The sequence below is a fragment of the Chiloscyllium punctatum genome, chromosome 12 (assembly GCF_047496795.1).
Source record: "Chiloscyllium punctatum isolate Juve2018m chromosome 12, sChiPun1.3, whole genome shotgun sequence".
Classification (NCBI taxonomy): domain Eukaryota; kingdom Metazoa; phylum Chordata; class Chondrichthyes; order Orectolobiformes; family Hemiscylliidae; genus Chiloscyllium; species Chiloscyllium punctatum.
In genome coordinates this window covers 15,265,002-15,279,472 of record NC_092750.1, presented here as the reverse complement: position 1 = coordinate 15,279,472, position 14,471 = coordinate 15,265,002, and the positions used below count along the sequence as shown (strand labels likewise).

The 14,471-nt window shown below is 41.4% G+C and overlaps 1 protein-coding gene across 4 annotated transcripts in view; it reads left to right on the top strand.

Moving 5' to 3' along the window:
• Positions 1–14,471, top strand: part of LOC140483624 (caM kinase-like vesicle-associated protein) — a 155,025-nt gene that overhangs the window by 65,016 nt on the left and 75,538 nt on the right. For all 4 annotated transcript variants that reach the window (XM_072581912.1, XM_072581913.1, XM_072581915.1 and 1 more), the window contains 2 exons: positions 115–246; positions 10,764–10,838. In XM_072581912.1, coding sequence (XP_072438013.1) covers positions 115–246; positions 10,764–10,838 — 207 coding nt within the window. The remainder of the gene's footprint in view (positions 1–114; positions 247–10,763; positions 10,839–14,471) is intronic.

Below are 14,471 nucleotides of genomic sequence, written 5' to 3'. Positions count from 1 at the left end.
AATGAGATATATTTGTTTCACAAAGCCTATTCTCTCACATTATTGCAGCATGAAGTTGAACAATGACGGTCTGTGGAATCTCAATTATTTTCTCTCTTTCTCTACTGAAAACAGGGAGGAATTCTGTGAAATATTCCGAGCAAAAGAAAAATCTACTGGCAAAATGTACACTTGCAAGAAGTTTTTAAAGAAAGATGGAAGAAAAGTTCGGAAGGCTGCAAAGAATGAAATCATGATTTTAAACATGTAAGTCCCCAGAACTCTTACACTTTGGCTCTGTGGTGGGCACACTTAAGCCTCATTAAAACTATGTCTGTCTCTTACATTGAATCCTTTGTCAGCCAAAAGCTCAACCCTAGAAATAAGAATTGCCAGCATTTCGTTCTTTTCCTTGCAGTTGCTGCAGGCAGTGGCCAAGAACATATATCTTTTTGTTAAAAATCGATAGAGTGAATATTGAAGCCATTAAAAGCAATGTTTTATTCTCTTTTTATTCACAGTCTTGACCTGACATTGAGTGGTTGGAAAATAATAAAACGTGGTTGATGTGCCAATGCATTTCTTCCTGTCCTGTCTTCTCCCAGAGTTGCTGGTTCTCTGTGTGAGGCCAGTACTGTGTACCCTAGGAGGTAACTAACTGTTAGCGCAACGCTAAGCTTAGCAACAAGGAAATGCCATCAGGATCATTTTAGAACGATCACTCTTTAGACCCACTCACAACACTCCTCACTTTGACAGTATAATCAGTCAAAATTAAAGTTCATTTTTAACTAGGTAATTGTGCAGAGATGATTTTACCAGAACTTTTGGATTAATGAGTTTGCTCAAATCTCACCCTCCCTTCCCCCTCCATGTTCATAGAATCCCCACAGCGTGGAAGAAGCCATTCAGGAACATTGAGTCTGAGCCAACCCTCCGAAGAGCAGCCCACCCTGTTCCAGTATGTCCCATGACTAATCCATACATCAGGGACAAGTTAGCGTGGCCAATCCACCTAAACTGCACATCTTTGGACTGTGGTAGGAAACCAGAGCACCCGGAGAAAACCCACACAGACATGGGGAGAACACGCAAACTGGAATCGAACCTGGGTCCCTGGTGCAGTGAGGCAGCAGTGCTTACCACTGAGCCACCATGCTGCCCAGGATTCTAGGAATCTCATCCCCACATTCCTCCAAAATCATTGGCAGCTGTGCTTTCAGTTGTTGAGGCCATAAGCTCTGATATTCCCTCCTTCAATCTCTGCTCCCTTAAGATGTACCTTTAACTTGTCCTCATACCTCCTCCTTTGGCTTGACATCACCTCTTTAACTATGTACAAGGCACTATATAAATGCAATAGACAATAGACAATAGGTGCAGGAGTAGGCCATTCTGCCCTTCGAGCCTGCATCACCATTCATTATGATCATGGCTGATCATCCTCAGGCAGTATCCTGTTCCTGCCTTATCTCCATAACCCTTGATTCCACAATCCTTGAGAGCTCTATCCAACTCTTTCTTAAACGAATCCAGAAACTGGGCCTCCACTGCCCTCTGGGGCAGAGCATTCCACACAGCCACCACTCTCTGGGTGAAGAAGTTTCTCCTCATCTCTGTCCTAAATGGCCTATCCCTTATTTTTAAGCTGTGTCCTCTGGTTTGGGACTCACCCATCAGCGGAAACATGTTTCCTGCCTCCAGAGTGTCCAATCCTTTAATAATCTTATACGTCTCAATCAGGTCTCCTCTCAGTCTTCTAAACTCAAGGGTATACAAGCCCAGTCGTTCCAGTCTTTCAACATAAGATAGTCCTGCCATTCCAGGAATTGACCTCATGAGCCTACGCTGCACTCCCTCAATAGCCAGAATGTCTTTCCTCAAATTTGGAGACCAGAACTGCACACAATATTCCAGGTGCGGTCTTACCAGGGCCCTGTACAGCTGCAGAAGAACCTCTTTGCTTCTATACTTAATCCCTCTTGTTATGAAGGCCAGCATGTTATTAGTTTTCTTCACTACCTGCTGTACCTGCATGCTTGCCTTCATTGACTGGTGTACAAGAACACCCAGATCTCTTTGTACTGCCCCTTTACCTAACTTGACTCCATTTAGGTAGTAATCTGCCTTCCTGTTCTTGCCACCAAAGTGGATAACCATACATTTATCCACATTAAACTGCATCTGCCATGCATTTGTCCACTCACCTAACCTATCCAGATCACCCTGTAATCTCCTAACATCCTCCTCACATTTCACCCTGCCATCCAGCTTTGTATCATCAGCAAATTAGCGAATGTTACTATTAATACCATCTTCTATATCATTAATATATATTGTAAAAAGCTGCGGTCCAGCACTGATCCCTGCGGTACCCCACTGGTCACTGCCTGCCATTCCGAAATGGAGCCATTTATCACTACTCTTTGTTTCCTATCAGCCAACCAATTTTCAATCTAAGTCAGTACTTTGCGCCCTAATTTTGCTCACTAACCTCCTATGTGGGACTTCATCAAAGCCTTTCTGAAAGTCCAGGTACACTACATCCACTGGATCTCCCTTGTCTATCTTCAGAGTTACATCCTCAAAAGATTCCAGAAGATTAGTCAAGCATGATTTCCCCTTCATAAATCCATGCTGACTCTGACCTATCCTGTTACTGCTATCCAGATGTGTCATAATTTCATCCTTTATAATTGACTCCAGCATCTTTCCCACCACTGAGGTCAAACTAACTGGTCTATAATTTCCTGCTTTCTCTCGCGCTCCTTTCTTAAAACGTGGTACAACATTAGCCACCCTCCAATCTGCAGGAACTGATCCTGAATCTATCGAACTCTGGAAAATAATCACCAACACATCCACGATTTCTCTAGCCACCTCCTTCAGTACCCTGGAATGTAGACCATCAGGCCCCGGGGACTTATCAGCCTTCAGACCTAACAGTCTCTCCAACACCAATTCCTGGCAAATATAAATTCCCTTCAGTTCAGGTCCTTCAGCCACTGTTACCTCAGGGAGATTGCTTGTGTCATCCCCAGTGAATACAGATCTGAAGTACCAATTCAACTCTTCTGCCATTTCTTTGTTCCCTGTAATATATTCTCCTGTTTCTGTCTCCAAGATCCCAATTTTAGTCTTAACCATTTTTTTGCCTTTCACATACCTAAAAAAGCTTTCACTATCCTCCTTTATATTTTTGGCCAGTTTACCTTCGTACCTCATTTTTTCTCTGCGTATTTCCTTCTTAGTAATCCTCTGTTGTTCTTTAAAAGCTTCCCAGTCCTCCGTTTTCCCACTCATCGTTGCTATGTTATACTTTTTCTCTTTTGACTTTATGTGCTTCTTAACTTCCCTCGTCAGCCACGGCCACCCATGTCTCCTCATCGGATGTTTCTTCCTTTTTGGAATGAACTGATCCTGCATCTTCTGCATTATACCCAGAAATATCTGCCATTGTTCCTCCACCGTCATCCCTGCTAAGGTATTGCACCATTGAACTTTGGCCAGCTCCTCCCTCATAGCTCCATAGTTCCCTTTATTCAACTGAAATATAATTGCACCTTTGAGCAGAATTGATTCTCGGTAGTTATCCTTTAAAATAATGCAGCCGCTTTGTATTCAACACACGATTGTGGTTTTTTCTAGATGCTTTACTGATGTCTTCGTACTGACATAAGTGTTCAAGCTCTGTATATGTGTACCCAATGTCTAAAATACACTCTCATTCTAATGTGCTTATGTTTTATTCAAAACCTGGAATACAAACTAGCTGCTGGTGGATCACGTTTGGAGTCCTTGGGGAGAAGGGTTCTGAAAGGAATTCGGTGAAGAAGTAAAATTATCAGTGAAGCAAATTTAATGGCCAAAAACATTTTGGTGGTTCGGTAAAGCATCTAGAAAAAACCACAATCGTAGTTTTTCACTGTGTTGAATACAAAGCGGCTGCATTGTTTTAAAGGATAACTACCAAGAATCACTTCTGCTTGAAGGTGCAATTATTATTACCTTAACCATTTTGCTTTCCAGAGATAGCTGCCTTTATTTTTAAACGTGTCGCAATGAACAAACCCATGAGAGAATGATTCCATGACCTCTTGGATGTCCACTGCTCTGTTCTCTCACAGATCAGTGAGAATCAGTAGGAAATTGCTTTGTGATAGTGGCATGCGGAGTGGCACAGATTTGCACACAGTCAGGTCTGGCTCACAATGATGAGGTTATTGACCCATTGAACTCCTTTTGGCAGTGGTGTTTAATGGAGAATACTGACCATGACACCAGTGGTATTCTGATTTTTTTTTGAACAATGACCCTTTTCATCCTGAACCATGGGAATGATGAGGTGTGACCTTGATTTAATAGTTCACTTTAAAGATAGCACTTTTGATAATATAATACGTTCCTTTTTGCTGCACTGGAGATCAGTTTAATTTTGTGTGCTTGAATGCTAGTGGAGGAGTTGAACCCAAGACTTCCTCATTCTCAGCCAATAGTGTTCAGACTGGCACAGACAGATCTGAGCAGGCCTATGGATACCAAGCACCCTACATAATGGTGAAAAGACAGACAATCAGGTTTGAGGCTGCAAATTATTCTAGGTCATGCCCACCAGACCTTTGGAATAGTGTTTAAGAGCAGAAGCACATAAGATGTAGGAATGAAGGTAGGCACTGGGCCCCTCAAATCTGTTCTGCCATTCCACACAATCATGGCTGATCATCAGTTTCAACTACACCTTCCTGTCTGCTTCCCATACCTTTGACTCCCTGGCAGGACACAAGCCTGTCAGCTTCAACCTTAAGTATGTAGCACCTACAATCTTCTCAGGTGGAAAATTCCAAAGATTCACCACGAGTCAAGTTCAGAAATTTCTCCTCATCTCTGAGCCTTATCCTGCAATGTCCCTGCCTTTTTCTACATTTCTCAGTGAGGGAAAACAGTCTGTGTCAAGTCTCCTTAAATGCTTTCAAGGAGATCACCTCTCATTCTTCTGAGAACTCCAGAAGGTATTGGCCCAGTTTACTAAGATTCTTATCCAACACAAAGCACGGTCTCTTCCTTAAATTCTCCAATATTCTTCCTTAAATATGGAAATCAAAACCTGTGCACAGTATTTCAGATGTGGTCTCATCAAATCCCTATCCAGTTGTAGCAAGACTCCCTTATTCTTGTACTCCTAATTTCCTGTCACTGAGGCTAATATGTTCAGGTCATTCTGGGGCTTTGGGGCTCAATATTTCTCTAAATACTTCAGGATTCATTGAGTCCATTCTCAGTCTCAGATCTTCAAGTCTTGAAGATATTGGTCAAAGCAGTGACTGTATATCCAAAGCAAACCTGCACTAGCTCATTATTTAAACTACCTATTGTGGCTGAATTGCACTGTTCAGTATAGTTTAATTTTCAATCATGTGATGTAGATGTCACTGGTTAGGCCAGCATTTATTACCCATCCCTGGTTGCTGCCAGAGGGCGTTTAAGAAGCAACCACATTGAGTCTGGAATCACATATAGACCAGACCATGTAAGAATAGGAGTGATCCTCCCTAAAGTGAACCAGATGGTTTTGATGACAATTGCTAACAGTTACATAATCACCAGTAGACTAGCTTTTTAATTTCAGAGTTTTGCTGAATTCAAATTTCACCATTCCAATTTCACCAGTGGAATTTGAACATTGCTGTGGAATTCTGGATTACTAGCACAGGGACATTATCATTATGCTATCACCTCCCCATTGAATGTGCTGCTCCATGATTCATTATTTGAGAGTGGATAAGGCTGGTCTGGCCATGTACGACTTCCAAAAGTAATTGGCTTCTCTCTTGACAGATGATTGTTGAAAACAACGTGAAGTTGGGGTTTCTGTAACAAAATTGTTCGCAGTGCCTCAAAAAAGTGGATGTCTCATTTGTAAAACAACACATTTCAATTGTTTCAGTTGTGTAAACAACTTTATAATCATTTTGATTTGGAGATGCCGGTGTTGGACTGGGGTGTACAAAGTTAAAAATCACACAACACCAGGTTATAGTCCAACAGGTTCAATTGGAAGCACTAGCTTTTGGAGCGCTGCTCTTTCATCAGGTGGTTGTGGAGTACATGATTGTAAGACACAGAATTATAATCGTGTACTCCACAACCACCTGATGAAGGAGCAGTGGTCCGAAAGCTAGTGCTTCCAAATAAACCTGTTGGACTATAACCTGGTGTTCTGTGATTTTTAACTATATAATACTTTATAAGAGTGATTAGCCTTCCAGAATAAAATAATTTCTGCTGCAGCTAATGGCATAGTAAATTAAACTCCATACTAGCCAAATTACTCCCTTCTCTCAACTATTACTGGATGGAGCTTTATTAATATATTTTGGAGAACAGATGGATTTAAAAGTATGATTATATGTGCAAAGAAATTGCAGACTATAACTTGTCCTTTAATGCCTCAAAATAACATTAGTCTCCAAAAACAAATTGATTTTGGACAAATTGTATTGTCTTATATGGATGTGTTGTGTTTATGTATATATCTGTACTTTTCCCAACTGCACGGTACTTTGGTGTAGCAATCTGTCCAAAAGACAACCAGTCCAAATGGTAACTCAGCTCTGCTGATTTTAGTAAGCTCTGGGCCAACTTCAAATGCAGACTGCCATCACAAATGTTTCAACTTGGTCAGAAGAGTTTGCCATTGCAAACTCAGTTATAAAAATTCCCAATTATTAAGCATTGCGTAATCCTTGAATTCATGCAAACATTCTCCTTATCTTTGCTTTGCAGCTCCCCCAAACATCATTCGCCATGTCTGCAAAGCAGGGTCCAGAGGGAACTTCTCGTTTTTAATGAATATGTAAATAATGCGCTGCTTTTTAAAGAACAAACTAATTATGCTGTGATGTTTTGACAGTCTTCTGCAGCAAAAAGATTGCTTCTTCATATTAAACTGAAAACGCATCGATCTGAAAAAGCATTTTTTGATGTCTAATGTGAAGGTACTTGCCTGTAGATGTAATTTGGATGGTACTGTGTATATTTCGCTGGCATATAGATAGCTTACAATTTTATGCTATATTCATTTCTTTTCCTAAAGGAAGGAAATCAACCTGATGTGTCGTTTAACAAGAACTGTTACATTTATCTTCAGTTTCTGATCCTAATGATTTTATTTGCATGCTGTTAAGAGTCAACTGTCACTTTCCATAGGAATATAGCAAGAGTACCAGATCATTCAGCTTTATCACCATTCAGTGAGATCATGGCTGACCTGGATGTGAACTCCATTTACCCACCTTGATACTCTAATGCACTGGTGGAATTTAAATTTGATTAACAAAACCCAGAATTGAAGTCTAGTCTCAGCAATGGCAACCATGAAACTATCACTGGCCATCGTGCAAAAACCATCTGGTTCACCAACGTCATCCAATTTAATCTGCTGGCAGCACTAACAACAGGTTTTATAATATTACATAACATTAGATTTATATGCATGGAAGGCCATGGAACAGGATCCTTTATTCACTGGCATTCATGTCTTTACAAAAACAAAGGAAAATTCAGGTTAAACAAGAAAGTACATACAGTAGTCACTTGAAATGAGGTCTGTGGTTTACATTGGTTTGAGAGATCTTACACCTATCTGCACCTTCTTCCAATGTGGCCTCTTTTGCACCAAAGATACCCTTTTGTCTAGAGACACTTCGTTCAACTGTTCCCACAGCCCTCCAGTGCCATCACTGTCTGCTGCCAGAACTCGGCTGTAATTAATAGCAACAGAAATGTCTGTGTTGAAACAGTGTGCCATCATAATGTCACGGCACTGCATGCAAGAACAACTTGGAGAAAGCGATGACTGTGGATGCTGGGGAGTCAGAATCGAAAAGTGTGGCGCTGGAAAAGCACAGCAGGTCAGGCAGCGTCCGAGGAGCAGGAGAGTCGACGTTACAGGCATAAGCCCTTCATCTGGAATGTGGAGAGGGAAAGGAGTGGGGCTAGGGACAAGGTAGGTGGGAAGGCAATAGGGTTAGAGTTGCAATATATCCAGAGATTAGTGGGGTGGAAGGTGAGGACCAGGGATGGGGTTTCTATCTTTGTTGCGACTGGAGGGGTGGGGTTTGAGGGCAGAGGTTCAGAAAATGGAGGAGATCTGCTGCAAGGCATTGCTGATCACGTGGGAGGGGAAATTGTGGTCCCTGAAATAGGAGGTCCTGGAGTGGAATTGCTCCTTCTGGGAGCAGATATGGCGGAGGCAGAGGAATTGGCAGTAAGGGATCGTGATTTTACAGGACGGGGCGTTGGGAGGAGGTGTAGCGAAGGTAGCTGTGGGAGTCACTGGGTTTGAAGTAGATGTCTGTGTTGAGTCGGTTGCTGAAGATGGAGACGGAGAGGTCCAGAGAAGGGGAAGGAGATGTCGGAGGTGGTGCAGAAGGTCTGGGTTTAAGTTCTATCTGCTCCAGAGGTGTGTAATAATATCTCTGAAGTGGTTAATTAAAGAACTTACAATCTGATTTACTTTAAATCAGTGATGTCCTTATCATGAAAAATTGCCCTGCAAAGCTGCACCTTCTCAATCCCCAGGAGAAGTGGCCTGACCTTTCCAATGAAATCAAAGTTTATGCATCAAGTTGTCCGGGTTACTTCCAAAATGTCAAATCTCCTGCATAGTCCCAAGCTTCTCCCTTCTATCCTTTTACATTAAACTGCAGGAAGAAAAGGTCACCTCTTCTTCCAGACTCCTTCTCTAACCTAACCGAAAGATTATGTTTACTCTTTCCTTGAACAATACCCAGCCCAGCTGCTCCCTTCCAGCCTGTGTTTGCACTTTGGAGTGTTGCCGGATACCCAGGGAATCAGATGCAATTCTGATACATTGGCCAACATCCAACTCTGCCTTTTCTTATACATCTCTATACTCATGTTCAAGAGCAGGCTTACTCTCAGCAGGATTGGTTACTCTCTGTCTGATCACCTAGCAAGAGGTCAAGTTGGTTATCCCTCATGGACAGAGTTCCTATGGACTTTCAAAATGCCCCTTTTGACTGGTTAAAGATCCCTAAACATCCTTCATTTATGTTAAGTCTCACTCAGGTGTATTCTTCACGCAGTTTCAAGGTTCCTTGCATCCTGATGTCAACAATAACCATGAGATCTTGAAGAAGCTTCAAGACTCCCTTAATGATGGTCATCCTGCTGGTATTTTGACAATCAGAAACATTGGTTCTAATGGAAGGATTGTAATAAGAACCAACCTCATAACTGACCTCTTATAATTCCAGGCTCTGATCTTTTAATTACCCCTATCCTAACTTAAGAAGGCAACTGAATTTACCAGGCTTTCCTGACAATATTTTGCTCCCTTAACTCTTGTGTTCCCACAAAGATCAAACTAGAAAATTGAACAACAGGCAATTTAATGTACCATTCGTTTTATGCATTCTCATAACAATCATTCGTGGTAAGTTGAAAATTGCTTTGCCTTTCAATTTTTATGACACTAGCTTCATGACACCTTGAAATAAGTTTACAATTCTTTTGCTTTAAATTCATTGAATTTAATTTCCTACCAGACACCATGGTGGGATTTGAACACACACAGAATTAGCCAGGTTCACCAGAGTATTAGCAACAGCATCGCGGGGTTGGTTAGCTCAGTTGTTTGGACAGCTGGCTTATGATGCCAATAGTGTAGATACAGTTCCTGCTCCAGCTCTCAGTGTCACCCCTCACCTAAGACATTGTGACCCTTAGGTTAAGCTGTGTCCAGTTCTGGTCACCCAGTTGTAGGAAGGATATTATTAAGCTGGGGAGGATTCAGAAGAGATTTACCAGGATGTTGCTGGGTATGAAAGATTTGAGTTATAAAGAAAGACTGGGACTTTCTTCACTGGAGCATAGGAGGTTGAGAGATGACCTTATAAAATGTAATAAAATAATGAGGGGTATAGATAGAGTTAATTGCAGTTGTCTTTTCCCTAGGATGGGGATTTCAAGACTAAGGGGCACATTTTTTAAGGTGAAAGGAGAGAGGTTTCAAAAAGTCTAGGGGGCAGCCTTTTTATGCAGAGGGTGGTTTGAGCGTGGAATGAACTTCCTGAGGAAGTGGTGGATATGGGTACAATTACAATGTTAAAAAGACTTTTGGATAAGTGCGTGAATAGGAATGGTTTGAAGGGATGTGGGCCAGGAGCAGGCAGGTGTGACTGGTTTAGTGTGGGATTATGTTCAGCATGGTTGGACTGAAGAGTCCTTGCTGTATGATTCTGACTCTATGATTAATCATTTCTCTCTCCATGGTTCACTGGGATGATGGTGACTGTATCTTTAGTAATATCATCACTGCATCACAGTCTCCGCTTCTAACAAACTTGTGCTTAATAAAGCTGCAGTAGTTTATTTTCAGCACATTGAGGTCAAGAAACAGCCCAGCCAATTAATGTTGCTTAAATGTTATGGAGCTAAATTTTCCAAATAGCAGTGGCGTGGGCAGTTTGAAATTTGCACTCCATTGGTACACATTCAAAGACATGGACGTATACTTGAAGATTACCTCTTAGAATCCATCTTTCAGTAAAAACTTAAATAAATGAATGTGACAATGCAACTGAGTCTCTTAAGTCAGGAGAGCACATTTAGCTCAATTGCATTTTGAAATGTTGCTGGCTTTCTCAAAGGTTCGCTGATCTCACCGTTATTAGTATGTCTTGGTCTCTTTGAGTAATCTGGGAGAAGAAGCTTTTTTTGTTTCTACAGCCAATGCTGAAATGTCTTGTTTTCTCTCACAGGGTGAAGCATCCAAACATATTACAGCTGGTGGACGTCTTTGAAACACGCAAGGAATATTTCATTTTCCTGGAACTGTAAGTTAACATGCAACACAAAAGAATGCAAAGGTTAGGGAGGGAGAAGGGTCAACAGCTGTTTGACCAAAATGACTATATATTTCCAGTGTTAAAAATCAGTTTGCAACTTCAATACTCAATTTTAGTTTTAGTCCTTGATGACTGGGAAATTTTCGATTGAGTTATGGTTTGAACCCTACGCCAGCCAACTGCGCTCTTAAATAGAAACCAAAAGAATTGCGGATGCTGTGAATCAGAAACAAAAAGCAGAAGTTGCTGGAAAAGCTCAGCAGGTCTGGCAGCATCTGTGGATAGAAATCAGATTTAGCGTTTTGGGTTGAGTGACCCTTCCTCAATTCTGGGATTGGATGTTGACATCCAGAACTTTTGATCATGATCAACATCACTGGGATCCTTTAAGATTCCATGCTCACTAAAAGCTGATTTGATCAGCTGGTTACAGTTTTGTTTTGACTTGGCATTGTCTTTCTGGGATATATGACAGAAACGTTGTCACACTGGAATCCATAATGTGCCTAAAAATCTTGTAAAATGCTTCCAACAATCAATACTCTTCTGTTCATAGACATCAGAAACTCCTTCCCAAAATTTGGCTCATTTAGCTTTAAGAGGGGTGACTTGTCTGTAGATGTTACACTTGCTTGTCGCTATTTTTGAACTATTCTGATATCCATCTGTTAATACATAATTCAACTGCTATATCAGCTGGCAAGAAGGTAGCTTACAGGTATTTTCTCAAAGCCAAGCCATTCCAACTCTACCACTCGCTTTGAAGATTCTTGAAATTTTTCCCTTTAACGTGAGCAGCAGCTCCTTAAAAGTTTCTAGGGTGTGTGGAGTAAAGGGTTAACTGCATGTTTACTCTAAAAATAGCTCCTAAACCTGTGCAAGAGAAAATGTGTCATGCAGAAATAAGACCACATCAAACTGACCCAAGTCTGGAGGCTTTCAGAGATGTAGCCTTACCATCCCTTGTATATATTTATGCTGCGTAAACCCTAAATAGTAAAGAATGACAGAGCTCTGATTTGCAGAGGTATCTAGTGTGTAAAAGGTTAGTATGCAGGGACAGCAAGTAATTTTGAAAGTCCGCAGAAGGTTATCATTTATTGTGCGGAGACTGAATTCAATAGCAGGGATGTTATGCATCAGTTATACAGGATGTGGAGGTGCTATTGTTGGACTTGGGTGGACAAAGTCAGAAGTCACACGACATAAGGTTGTAGTCCAACAAGTTTAGTTGAAATCACAAGCTTTCGGAGCATTGCTCCTTTGTCAGGTGAAGTGGTCAGTTATGCAGGGCCACTGCTGAGAGCACGTCTTGAGTAGTGTGTACTGTATCGATTACCTTACTTAAGGAAGGTACCTTACTTAAGGAAGGCTGTTAATGTGTTGGAAACAGTTCAGAGAAGGTATAGAAGCTTAATGCCATGTTGGGTGTCTTATAAGGGAACATTGGGCAGGAAAGGCTTGAATCCGCAGGAATTTGGTAGAATAATGGACAGCTTGTTTGAACCAGATAAGATCCTGCGGGGTCTTGATGTGGTAGACGTGATGTTTCCTCTTGTGGGAGAATCTAGGGGTCACTATTTAAAAGAAGAGGTCAGTATTTAAAAATAATAGAGATTGATTTTTTTTGTCCCTGTGGGTCCATGAGTCTTTGGAACTCTCTTCCTGGAAAGATGATGGAAACAGAATCGCTGAACATTTTTAAAGCAGAGATGGATAGATTCTTGGTGAGCAAGAGGGTGAAGAGCTATCTCGGGTAGGTGGGATTGTGGATTTGAAGTTAAATCAGATCAGCCATGGAATCACAGAACGGAATCCCTACAGTGTGGAAACAGGCCCTTCAGCCCATTAAGTCCACACCAACCCTCTGAAGAGTAACCCACCCAGTCCCATTCCCCTTGCCTACTACTGTAAATTTTTACCCCTGACTAATGCATCTAACCTACACATCCCTGAACACTATAGGCAGTTTAGCATGGCCAATTTACCTAACCTGCACATCTCTGGATTGTGGGAGGAAACCGGAGCACCTGGAGGAAACCCACACAGACACTGGGAGAATGTGCAAACTCCGTACAGATAGTCACCTGGATTCAAACTCAGGTCTCTGGTGCTGTGAGGCAGCAGTGGTAACCAGAGAGCCACCATGCTGCCCATGACCTTGTTAAATGGCAGATGAGGCTTGAGGGGACAAATTGCCTACTTCTGCTTCATGATTGTGCTTGATATGTTGCACCACATATCTTGTCTGCCCTGGTTCCTCGTGCAGTACCTGACCTAATGGTTAAGGAAACAGCTTTTGGTCAGTGGTCAGTTCAGTTGGATGCTGTATTCACATGGCACTCGAAAGGCAGAGGTCCTAAACAAAAGCAAATCACATTATAGGAAATATTGATGATAGCAACCTTGGTCAGATATAGCTCATATACAAAGAACAAAACAAAATCACAATGGCTTTTAATCCTAAAGAAGGAAAAAGCATCTTGAATTTACTTGGTATCTTTCACAAAAGTCATACAGTCACCTAGGAAAAAAAAATTAAACTTGTGAATGATGTACTGAGTAGAACTTGTTTTGTATATCTCAGAATAGTGCTCCAATATAATCAATATGTTCATTTCAAAGAATTACTGTTTTTTTCTCCCTTAATGACCTGATTTTGGAATCTAATCATTGTGTAGCATGGTAGGAAATAGAGAGCGCAAACTCACATAAACAGGAATAAAATAAATTGTTGATTCAGACTTAAATAAAAATCAAGACAGCTTTCAAAGGGTCCCCTGCACTCCTTCATACTGTCATGAGATCTTTTATTTCCAGCTGAGACAGCAGAGAGAGCTTTAAACTAGCACCTCATCTGAGAAGCAACACATCTGACAATGCCTAGTCTCAAGGTCACACGACACCAGGTTGTAGTCCAACAGGTCTGTTTGAAATCACAAGTTTTTAGAGCCCTGCTCCTTCGTCAGGTGAAGTCCTGAAGCTTATGATTTCAAATAAACCTGTTGGGCTATAACCTGGTGTCGTGTGACTTCTGATTGCACCCCCCACCCCAAGTCCAAAACATAATGCCCAGTCAGCATTAATTATTGGATGCAATCTCCAGAGTAGGACATGACCCTATCAAGAACTGGCTGATGCGACTTCTGTCCTTTGTTGCTCTTTCAGCTGCCCAGACTTAACCTTATTCACTCAGTGTCTCACAAACGTCCATCAAGTTGAAACATGTGTTGATCACAGCTAAGTTCCTTCCAATGTTGGAAACAGCCCAAAAACTCCAGTGTGTCAGGAATGAGAGCTCAGTCTGCTGTGCCTTGTAGTTTGTTGTTTGTTGTGTAGCTCTGTACAGACACACACTGGATGGAAATTAAGTCCCAACAATATCAAACCCCTCAGTGGGATCAGTGACCATACAAGGTTGTGGGGAGTGTTTGAAGTAATGTGTTTACTGCAGGAATCTGAAGGCAGCTTTATGTGACAAATTCTTGATGTATGATTCATTGCAGGTTCAAAGTGCTTCTGATTCAACATTTTCTGCCACTGTTTCCTCTTCTTGTTTAAGAAAGCCTTTGGTTTTGAAAAAACTTTGAACGTTTACAATTCTGGAAGCATCATATTTGT